We start from the raw sequence: 11,929 nt of genomic DNA on the forward strand, positions 1-11,929 counted from the left end.
TTATCATTTTAATTTTAAACATAAATCTCATGTTTAACAAACGATACGTACTTTTATACTTACAACACAAAAAGCATATTTAACAAAGAATACGTACCTTTTTAAGTCTAAAGCCTTGTGTCCACGATGCTAGAAATTGGTCCGAGATCTCGGAGAGAGAAAGAATTAACCAATTACATTTAAACAATTTAGTCACATGATCAATGCGATTGGTCAGTTCTTTCTTCATCCGAGATCTCGGACGGATTTTTAGCATCGTGGACACTGGGCTTAAGATCTAACTGGGCCACGGCATGCGTCGTACTTCGTCTTCTTCTTCTAAATTGTAAATGACCTCGCAGGCGAGAGTCACGACGATTCCGGTACTGTTATTTTCTCCCATCACCTCTTTCGTCCCCTCTCTCTAGTAGACGCATGCGCGAAACGAGAGAGAACGCAGAAACCAAAATCAGTACGTCCTTTTCTATGCAGGGTCTACCCCCATTCCTCGAACGTTCAGTCTAGAGATACTATGTCTATGGAATTATCGACAATACACGAGTTTCTCCAATCTCTATTGGCTAGTTTGGTTTGTCCGACTACGGCCATGAACATGAAAACAACCAAGAAGATAAACGCGATGTCTCACTAGTGGACGTGATATCATAGGCTGGGAAGGCATTAATTGAGCGAACTGTAGAACCAGCTTAAGGTGATACACGGGGCACTCAGGTAATATTTCCGAACGCAGCCCAAATGGAAAGTACCCTATGTCTTTGGTTGGTACTACACTTTCTTCACTAGCAGTTAGCATCGTTAGCACCTGGCAACACTGGCCTAAAGTGAAGTAGTGAAGCCAACATGGTGATATCTATAACCTAAACGACGATTTGTATAATTTTTTACTATTATTCAACAGTTTAGCAGTACGTGATATTGATATTTTATGCTCAAAAAGCAAGATGAAATAAATGAAATTTATAATCTGTAAAATGACAACGGTTTTCTGAATAATAATAAGCAATAAAGGACATGTAAGCCAACACCTAGCCATTGACTTTCATGCTCCTTACTTCTTATAATTATTATTTAACTTATATTAGGTGCTTTCTTCATTTAATCAGTAGAATTTTGACCCAAGTCGACACACTCAAACCTTCTATTTTTCATGGCATTCTGATTGTAACAACAGAATGACACTTATGCCGATTTATGTCACTAAATAGAAAGTACCCGATAATTATTAATATTTACTTTACGAATGTTGAATAATTATGTTCAATAATTATAATTGCAGATGTAACCTAAGATTATTCATTTGAGGCTATTGCAAATTAATTATAAAAATAATAGCCTTTCTATGGGAAGCAACAATTTAATTATTTTCTGCTGTTGAACAATCCATTAACAAATATGTCTGGAAAAGGGAAGCAGAGCTCTAAGAAAGCTGTCGTTAAAATACGTGAATCTGGAAAGACTGCACAATCTTCAACAATGAATTCGGATGTAAGCTCAGAGATACCGGAACCAACAACTTCTCAATTTCTTCTAAAAACAGTTGATAATAGTCGACATCTGCCAAGATACACTAGTATCTTAAAGCGTACAGCAGAAGAAGGTGTTGTAATGGATGATCTTGATACACTGCAACTAGAGCTTGAGACACTCTTGTCAGCAGTTGTTGTACGGCATCGTACACTTCAAGATGAGATTGCCAGCTTATTTTCGGCGGAAGAACGTAAAGACAGAAGATCAAAGAGCAGTAAGAGCCTCTCTCTACTTGACAAGAAGATACGCGAGGAGAAATTTAAACCAAAGGAGATTAACACTAAAAGTCAGTCGCCTTTACATACAAAACTCTTTAAGCAGAAGACAGTAGGAAGTTCAACCAGTCAGGTAGTACCAACTTTACATGAAATGTCAAGAATTGAAGGATCTAAGTCTGATGTACCAAAATTGCTCTTACCGAAAAATGATACACCCAACAAGTTTTGGGCATCAGTGGATTCCTATTGCACTGATATCATGCCTGATGATATTAAATTATTGGAAGAATTAATTGCTACGCATGGGGACATAAGTGAATTCAAGAAGATTCCTTCTTTAGGCCGTCATTACAGCTTAATGTGGGCACATAACGATTTATTGCAAGAAGAAGATGCATCCAACTCAAACAGAGAGAAGAAGAAGAATCGCACAGATATGTCACACTTGATATCCAAAGGTGATAAAAAGACTAATAGTATTGCAGGACCTCTTACTCAGAGACTGGTTTCTGCACTTTTGGAAGAGAACGTATATGTTGCAAATAATAACATGGAGAACAAATTATTCCGAGATGGAGATCCGCCCGTCTTGAGAGATCTAACTATCCAGAATTCCATGAATTTGGAGTTACGAATGCATAAAGAATTGGTCGAACAAGGTATCTTGGAACCTGATGCACAAAAAAAAAATCAAGAGGATGATGAGATTCTTGCAGAAATTAAAAGATGTCAACAAGAACTTTTTGTATTATCTAATCATAATGTTACGCAGCTGAAGAGATTATTAAATCTGGCCCAGGAAGAGAGCAAGAGGCAAGCATTGAAACGGAAAATTAATGTTGCAGATAATGATGTGATAGAACATTATAAGAAATTGACCTTGGCGAAACAGAGAAAAGTACCATTGACGAGAAAGGATCATGAGAAAGCATGGACATGTCTTCGAGAAAGGGAGAATCTTTTAGAACAATTAAATATTACTAAATAGTTTAAAAATATGTTTTAAATTATGTAATGATTGTAAAAAAATATTTATTGGGATCTTTGATATTTTATGGTTGTAATAATATTATGAATCGTGAATTTCTTATGCTAAGAAATATATAGGTTTAACGGAGTTTATATGGAGAAATCAATGCATAATTATATTATGATAAAAATTAATTTGTGCAACGTAAATATAGTTTAAAAGCTAGTAATGTAATAGTATGTATATACCGAAGTTAAACATATATTTTTCTTCGGCATAACATTACGAGATTAAATTTATTTGTAATACTGAAAAAACTCCAAGTTTGAACAATTTGATATAAATATAACAGAATCCTTTTTCCGAAAAATTTATTTAAACTTGTGTAAATTAATTTGATAATACATACAACATTTGATTGGTTGTCTCCCCTCTACTGCCATTATGCTCAAGCTTCTTGCAGCGAGATAAGAATTTTCACATCCTGTGAATCGTTACACAAAACGCGACAAAGTTTATTTATTGGCAAAGTCTATCATTATTAGATGATTGATGGCAATAATTTGATGATAAAAATTAAATAATCTGCCGTATAAATATTTCAGTTTAAAAAATCTTTATTTAGTCACAAGTAGCATAACATTTCTAGTAGGTCTGTTGCACTATCATTGTATTTTATAAATATTAAAAATAAAAAAGAAACAGGAATAATCCAAGGAGCCAAATTGGATTTTGATTGGCTTGTTTTATATTATAAGTTGATTGTACAGGATGTTTCCTTCAATTCAAGCATTTAAAATTTTTGTTGTTTTCATTAATGATAAAACATGAAACAGAAAAATTGTTTCGGAGGAACTAATATTATCATAAAATATTAACATATTTTTTTCATACTTATTATTTTACATGAGTTCAATATTACTTTCAGATAGAATTCTATGAATTTTTCACATTATATGACTCTCCTTTAGTTATTCTGCAAATATAAGTACTAAATAAAATTATCAAGAAATCAATATAGTTTAAAAGATATTTTATATTTTATTTTAGCATTTTATTTGTCAGAATATGCTAGAATATATAGTATAAAATATTTTGTGAATTATTGATTTTTCGATAATTCTACTTTGACACTTTCATGTGCAAAATAATAAAAGGAATTATATTGTGTTAAAAAAAATCATTTTATTTAAAAAAATTGAAGTGCGCTCTTGACATCTTATAAAATGATAAGCATGCAAAATTACATTGCCTATGATAATATTTCTCTCTTTGAAACAATTTTTCCGTTTAGTATTTTATCATATTATATTAAAAACAGAAATATTTTAAATGCTTTAGTTGAAGCAAACACTGTGTATAATAATAAAATAAACACTGTAATTTAATGGCACACATTTTAACCTTTAATCAAACCATCTTTAATGCGCTAATAAAAAATTGTAATAGAAATAATAATATAAGTTAATCGTTATATCATCATATTAGGGTGCGTTTCCACTTGCTGACGCTTGCAACGCTCATGGAATCATTTCATCCTAGTCGTTTATCAAATGTTAAACAAGGACAAATAGTTCTCGTGAGAGTGTAAGCGCCAAATGAAACGCACCTCTAATAAAAAAATATAAATAAAACACACTACGCAAAAAAATTAAAAGACATCACACCTATTCCATCCTCCAAAAATATGTAATTTCAAGAGAGAGTGTAAAGATGGAATCACACGATGCTCGATTTCTTGGATAAGCATGCATGCTGCTATGCTTGCTTTGATGCATACAGTCTGACGTTTGACAAATAACTATGAAATTAGCAATTATTTCTTTTGATTGGCAGCGCTCAATGTATGAATGAATTCTATCATACATCAGATCAGAGCAGGCATGACTGTATGTTATCATTCAAGAAATCGAGCTTCGTGTAATTTCATCTTAAAGATGGAACAAGATTTTAAATGAAATCTCTACTTTTTTTGAGAGCGGTAATCTGGAGGCACTGTAATGTCTCAAGAAAAGCGGAGCGTCATATTGATATTACTGAAAAAACATCATACGACGCTCAGGGAACGCAAATTAAAGGTAAAGAAAACAAAAATCATAAATAAAAGATAATAAACAAAGGTAAAGTAATTATTTTTTGAATTTACAATTCATGAAAACAAAATGTCTTCGGACACAGAAAATCGGCAGAAAAGGAAATAATAAAGAAGTACAAGAATTCATGATTTCACGACAAAGATGTTTATTCGGTATTACTGTACAGTTTTTTTTTCTCGTTAAGAATAATTTCAATAACGTGTGTATATGGCGGCATAACAATGATGAATTCCTCGGATGACAAAAAGATCGAAAAATGTACTATGTCACATAGGACACTCTAACACAGTACGTACGTGCGTATATGGGTTTGCGGGGTGAGACTGTCGCTTTCTTTTTTTGTAATTTTAACTTTCAATGTCTTATTCATTTGTTATACTGAAATTCATTATTTCATAACAATGTGAGTTATACGCTACATGAGACAATAGGCCATGAAATTATTATAAACAAGCTGAAGACTTGGATGGAGTTACGGCGGTTCGTACAACGATGTGTGTTATTTCTTCCTCATTGTCGCGCCGTTGCATCCTACCGAATCATGAAAAATCCGAGCTTCTCTAATGATTTCATGGCATCCCGCGCAACCAGAGACAGTCATCGCCTTTACCATAGAGCTAGACGATGCTGTCTTGGCAGTGACGCACTAAAACTATATCAGCAATATCTTATGCAGATATCGTGGCTTAAAAGGCGAATAGAAGCAGAAAAGCCATCATAAGACAAAATAGACCCATGGCTTCGGATAAAGCGAAGCCCAAGATAGCGTATGAGAATAGTTGTTGCTTCAAGGAAGGATTCCTGGCATAACCAATGATCAGCGAACCAAATACAGATCCAATTCCAGCACCTGGAATAGCAAATCATTGACTATTGCAGAATGAATATCTCCCATGACAAAGTGATTTTATTGAGAGGATACGGATATTTGAGTGAATATATATACAATATATTATATAACTATCTACATACACGCATATTACTTAATGAAATATCAGAATAATATAAGGCGAATAAGTAAATATATTTTCCTAATATAACATATATGCAGCAAATAAGATCATGTTATAACTTCACTTCCATGAGAAGGGATGTTTCAGGAAACAGGATTCAAAAGGCAAATAGTATAAGGAACGCTATCATTAAGCAAAAGAGGCCCATTGCTTCAGATAGCGCAAATCCAAGAATAGCATAATTGAAAACTTGCTGTTTCAGGGAGGGATTACGTGTGTAACCGATAATTAAGGATCCGAAAACCAAACCAATACCGACTCCTATAATATATAATTTCTTTAAATATAACGTAAATTTAAATAACAAAATATGATATGCACATGATTCAATAAATTTTTTTTCTATTGTTTACAATCTATTAAAAAGAGATTTAGGTCGGTATTCATAGTTGATTCTTATATTTAAAGAAGTTCTTGTCTTTCTTCCTAATCAATAGACAGTTTAGACACAATATTCGTAAAATTATGTAAAACGATTAAAATAATTATATAAAAATGTTATCAATAATATCTAACTTACTAATGTCATTATACATATTCATTGTTAATTTTATATGTTATTAAATATTTTAAAAATGATAAAATAAACGTTATAAGGTGTTCATTTGACGTTAGTACCAATAGCAGGAAACGAAATAATACGAACATGATATTTATTTATTATTACACCTTAAATATAATAAATTAAGTACAATTAATTAATCTGAATTAAAAATGTATAAATTAACAATTATTATAAATTTATTATAAATTTATCATATTTTTACTTATTACATTAAATGTACATTACCACAGACGCATCGTCCATTTGACAATTGATTTTTTTCATTGAAAAACATAAATTTCTCTCAAATGGTACAGTCAATTTAGATGAAACTTTACCTGAACGAACGTAAGGGTTTACTTTGTAATTATAATCATTTTTTAATTTCTGTCTTATATGGAAAGATTTCAATTTAAGAGAAAATATTTACAGAATAAGGTTATACATTTACTTGTAATGTAAAATTCTACAAATTTAGAATTAAATATCTTCAAAATGGTACAGCAAAAGTCAATGAAATTTTTTCTAGATATTGTTGATATGATTATTTCTTGTATTACATCTATATTATAGACTTGTCTTATATTTCATCAAACGCGAGAGAGAACCTCCTTAAGTATAGTCTTACGATGTCATAAGCCAATCAGAGGACTGCATTATCATCTTGAGATATTACTTAAGATGATCTTAAAATAAGAACGGATTATGAATACCATCCTTAATCTATACTTTTAAAACAGTTTGATCTCTCATTTTAATATAAACAATAAATCTGTGAAGAAAGAAAATTTAATGCATTAAAAAACATTTAAAAAATATATATAAACCGTGACATTAATAACGATGTAACTAATTTTTTAAAATTATATTTGAAAGAAAATTATTCTAATTCAAGGATTCTTATTAATAAAAAAAAAAGTTAGTAGACGTATCATTAAGAATATGTATATTCTTAGACATAATAAGTGTTAAAAAATTAGTATTAAATAGAAAAAAATTGTATGATCAATTCAAATTAATCATTCATAAATAAATATGCCTTATTATTACTGCACAAAATTTTATTACTATATTTTTATTATCTTTCATGCTATTATTGTCAAATTGCATTGATTGATAGTTGATAATTATATAAAATTTTGCAGATACGTACCAGATCCTGCTACTCCCACAGTAGCAGCACCAGCGCCAATAAATTTCGCAGCAGAATCAATGTCACGACTGACTGTAGAAGTTTGGAAGCTACGCGCAATAGGTAACTGCGCCAAAGCAGAGTCAGATATTAATTTACATTTATATATATTCATAATAGAATAATTTTTAACAAGTTTGTTTTATAATTTTAGTATGTTCAAAATTGTAGAAGTACGCCTATATAAAATAGATACTTAAGTGTACAACACGGTTTTGATTTTTCAATTTTACTATAACTAAAGATTAATATAAAATATAATCAATATATTTAATTTGATAATCAATTAATTTATTAATAGCTAATTGAAATATATTTCAACAAAATATTAGAAGTAAGTAAAAAATTGCTTTAAAATATATGCATATATACTTATGATAAATTCGATTAGACACAATCAGTGTACATTAAAGCAGTTGTGCAGACATTGATGTAAAAATGTAGATAAATATCTAATTTAGGTGATACGTCACCGATTTCAATGTCCTTTAAATATGTTGTAAGGGAGAGTATTCTGAGTGATTCCCCACAAGAATTAAGTGGGGGGATGGCATTGATTTAGAAGATATAATAAATTGAAGTTTCATAATAAAGTCCCCAAAGAGTAAAGCATGTCTCAGCAAAATCACACAAATCTGTGATTGCTTGTGATGCTGGCAACTTACCGTAGATTTGTCTTCAACGATTTCGAATATACCGACATTGTGCAACATGCAGTAGCAACATGCAAACAACAATGTGTATATGTATTGCCAGCAGTTTAACAGCAAGATAGCTATGTCAATGTTATCTTGCGTTGTCGGCAATATGACAGCATTGTATGTATAATGCTGAATATTATTATGGCAACATGATGGCAATAGTATGAATTTTGATGATGACTATTTTAAAATTGTTGGCAAATTGCTGGCAAGTTGCTACTCAATGTTATCATATCGTGAAGGCATCAAGTTACCAACAAATGAGGACTCAGTTACTGCAATTCTGATAGCAACACATACTTAGCAAGCAACATGCCAGCAACAAGATAGACACGTTGCTATCTGGAGTCATAATGTTATAACTTTCCACGCGAAGTGACTCCCACCCCACCTTCCTTCCTGCTTAAGGACGCACGACTTCTACGCGAAGCAACTCCCCCCATCCCTCCCCTGCTTCGAGGCGCACAATTTTTCACGTAGAGCGACTTTCACCCCACCTTACCCCCTGCGACTTTCCAAGCTTTACCATATTATTTTGGAAAGTCGAGCACCCGGGGTGAGGTGGGAGTCGCTTCGTGTGGAAGTTGTGCATTCCGAAGCAGGGGGGAGATGGAGTGAAAGTATATTCTTATGCCAATATTATCTTCTATGTATTATAAAATTTTAATTTACCATATCTTCTAAACCAATGCCGTCCCCCACTTAATTCTTGTGGGGAATCACTTAGGACACTCTCCTCTACAACATATCTAAAGGACATTGAAATCGGTGAGATATCACCTAAACTAGATATTTACCAAAATGTATAGTGTGTGTGTGTGTGTGTGCGTGTGCGCGCGTACGCGCGCGCGCACGTGCATGATGAATATAAATATAGAAATTGATTAAACCGTAAAATTCTCGACACTTTATTGTACTGTTTGATAAAATATTTTATAAAACAAAGTATTTGCATTTTACTTTTATACTCTTAAATTAAATCATTGTGAAACAACTTTAATATGCATGAGTGTACAATAGTGTATGCAACTAAATTTGCAAATACTGAATACAAAATATCCAATAATAATTTATAAAATATTCTAATGTTATTAAATTTGTTACAAATTGATCTTCTATTTCTTGATATCTAATTCTATGTAATAAAGTGTTGACATTTAATCCGTAAATTCAATATATAATTATTATACAACTTAGGCCCAGTTCCACAACTCACAGTTAATTCTTAACCGAGATTCAACTTGTTTCTCATCTCTTTCTAGAATTGGAAAGAGACAATGAATAAAATTGAACCTCAATTAAGAGTTAAGTGATTTATGTGAGTTGTGGAACTGGGCCTTTTAGCTATCATCTTGATCACAATATTGGGTGCTTTCCATTTGATGACACAAGTCGACATAAGCGTCATTCTATCCTTCTTGACATTCAGAGAGTGACAAAGATAGAACAATGCTTATGTCAACTTGTGTCATCAAATGGAAAACCCAATGTCTACTTCTATTAATATAGATTAACTTTATAATCTCGGTTTATAATATTTTTCATTCTTTTTTAGTTCTCAGAGAAATAAAAAGTAAGTTTACCAAGATCAAAATTTATCTACATTGATAGCAACAGATATAAGATAATCAACAATAGTAAGCTATACATATATTCTTTCTTATTTTTATATAACAAAGATATAAAATTTTAAAATTATTAATGTCAAGCTGCAAGACTTAATCTCAAACGGCAATACTAGTCACTTATGTAACCTTAATCTCGAAAAGTTATGCAATGTACAAAGAGAAAAAAGAACACTCACCAAACTGACGGGAGTCTGAATTTGATTCTGCCGTAAGTACTGGCTATGGTTGATGACGGCACTGCTTAGTGGCCGCAGATAGGTCTTGGTACCAGAGACCAGCTGTGTATCAGGATAAAAAAAAAGTAAGAAAAGATGTGCAAACACAGTGGAGATTATTACATAATACACGCAGAAACTTTGGTCATGAAATTGTGGCTGAATCGTTTCCCTTCATTTTCTTTTTACTCACGGTGGATTTGGCGACAGGCGCGATGAATCGGCTGTAGGCGTACATGATGACGTTTCCTGTAGTGTGGTGTCTCGCGAAACGCAATATAAGGTACCTGGAAATTGGTACGAAAATACCGACTGTTACAAGATCAGCAGAAAGTACGACCTTTGTGTGTGAAACTGGCCGCAGACAAGACGATCGCACGCGCCGTACAATTGTGAACTTGTCCGCTGTTGAGCGCTGAATATTACGTAACGCACAATCCGTTGTACTCTGTGCGGCTGTGCCGAACAGATTTCTCGCGAATAAGTTTTCAAAGTCGGAGCACGCCTTGGGCAAACTTGAGGCCAATTTCGGATACGCGAATACCGTACGTTGCTTAATCTTGACGATAAATGCCGGGCGCGGAGCGGTAAACTTGTATACTTTATGATAGAAAATGGCCGCACGCGCTCTCCTCTCTTTCTCTTTCTTTCTCTCTCTCTCTCTCTCTCTTTCTCGCTCTCGTTCCACACAATTGACCGACAAATAAAATATGAACAATTGAAACTTATATTCAATTAATTAGCATTCTCGATAAATGACATGACAAAATGTATATACAAGGGGCGAACTTTTTCCATGCAATAAAATGTAAAACGCAAACTATGGACCGTCAAAAGACTTTTACTGACCTGCAGCAGACTGCCACACTTACCACGGAACAAGTGTCGTGTCGGCCTGTGTCGGTCGAAGAGACGATAGATAGAATCGAACCTTGGAATGTTAAAACGAGTATGAGTGGAAGCGAGCGTATACGAAACGCCTGAAGGAGGGGAAAAGTTATCTCGATCGCAGCTACCGACGTACCGATGAAACAAACCGACTTCCGTGCTATAATCTATTCCTATTTGCACCTATTCGCTGTTTCCCTACGTATGTACCCTGACTACGTTTAGGGCGCGTTCACACCTCGACGGAAAAGCAGAAAGCGGAATAGCAGCAGCCAGTCAGAACTCGCGAATATCGACCAACGACGATCAACGACCAACCAGTAGCAAGATACGGGATTTTCTAAATGGGTGCATCCAGAAGCACGACCACTCATTGGGTGCATTGGCTGCGTTCAGCAGAGAAAGCAGCTTTGCAACTGTTGTAAAATTCTTCAATACGATTGGTTCTTGCTTTTGGTTCCTTACAGATCTAAACGTATAAACCAATCATATTAAAGAATTTTACAACAGTTGCAAAGCTGCTTTCTCTGCTGAACGCAGCCATTCAGTACCACGACCGCTCACTGAGCGCTCAATGAGCTCTTGTATCTGTTTGGTCTATATTTTTAGTTCTAAGGGAATATACCAATAAGATGCAAGCGCTCATTGAGCACTCAGTGAGCGGTTGTAGTACTGAATGCACCCATTGAGCGCTCAGTGAGCTCTTGTACCTGTTTGGTCTATATTTTTAGCTCTAATGGAATATGTCAATCGATATATCCGATTTTTGATAAGTTGAAATTGTGTTATTCCTATCGCTATCGCTATTCCCTCGCATTGTGTCTTGGGCTTTACGACCATCTACGACTTCTATGTAGATGAGCCTTAAGACATTGCTTGAGATTAAAACCGGATTATAGGCTGCGTTCAGCAGAACGTTTGTTTTGCAACTGTTGGA

The 11,929-nt window shown here is 33.5% G+C and overlaps 2 protein-coding genes across 7 annotated transcripts; one reads left to right on the forward strand and one right to left on the reverse strand.

Annotated features, from left to right (window-relative positions):
• Positions 1 to 516: 516 nt before the first annotated feature.
• Positions 517 to 2,743, forward strand: Ada3 (transcriptional adaptor 3). Of its 3 annotated transcripts, none has more exons than XM_018452661.1 (2): positions 517 to 711; positions 1,277 to 2,743. In XM_018452661.1, exon 2 carries the CDS (start codon positions 1,393 to 1,395, stop codon positions 2,731 to 2,733), a length of 1,341 nt encoding a protein of 446 aa, XP_018308163.1. In that variant the 5' UTR covers positions 517 to 711; positions 1,277 to 1,392; the 3' UTR covers positions 2,734 to 2,743. The 3 variants fall into 3 exon arrangements, with proteins under 3 accessions (XP_018308163.1, XP_018308145.1, XP_018308154.1); XM_018452643.1 differs by lacking the exon at positions 517 to 711 and adding an exon at positions 805 to 1,013; XM_018452652.1 differs by lacking the exon at positions 517 to 711 and adding an exon at positions 805 to 905.
• Positions 2,744 to 4,932: 2,189 nt separating this feature from the next.
• Positions 4,933 to 11,217, reverse strand: ATPsynC (ATP synthase, subunit C). Of its 4 annotated transcripts, none has more exons than XM_018452812.1 (5): positions 11,203 to 11,217; positions 10,298 to 10,391; positions 10,066 to 10,167; positions 7,522 to 7,627; positions 4,933 to 5,661 (listed from the first exon to the last, which is right to left on the reverse strand). In XM_018452812.1, exons 2-5 carry the CDS (start codon positions 10,340 to 10,342, stop codon positions 5,498 to 5,500), a joined length of 417 nt encoding a protein of 138 aa, XP_018308314.1. In that variant the 5' UTR covers positions 10,343 to 10,391; positions 11,203 to 11,217; the 3' UTR covers positions 4,933 to 5,497. The 4 variants fall into 4 exon arrangements, with proteins under 4 accessions (XP_018308314.1, XP_018308297.1, XP_018308306.1 ...); XM_018452795.1 differs by lacking the exon at positions 11,203 to 11,217 and adding an exon at positions 10,977 to 11,193; XM_018452804.1 differs by lacking the exon at positions 11,203 to 11,217 and adding an exon at positions 10,954 to 11,193.
• Positions 11,218 to 11,929: the final 712 nt, after the last annotated feature.

Source organism: Mycetomoellerius zeteki, unplaced genomic scaffold (assembly GCF_001594055.1).
Source record: "Mycetomoellerius zeteki isolate Tzet28-1 unplaced genomic scaffold, Tzet1.0 scaffold109, whole genome shotgun sequence".
Lineage (NCBI taxonomy): Eukaryota > Metazoa > Arthropoda > Insecta > Hymenoptera > Formicidae > Mycetomoellerius > Mycetomoellerius zeteki.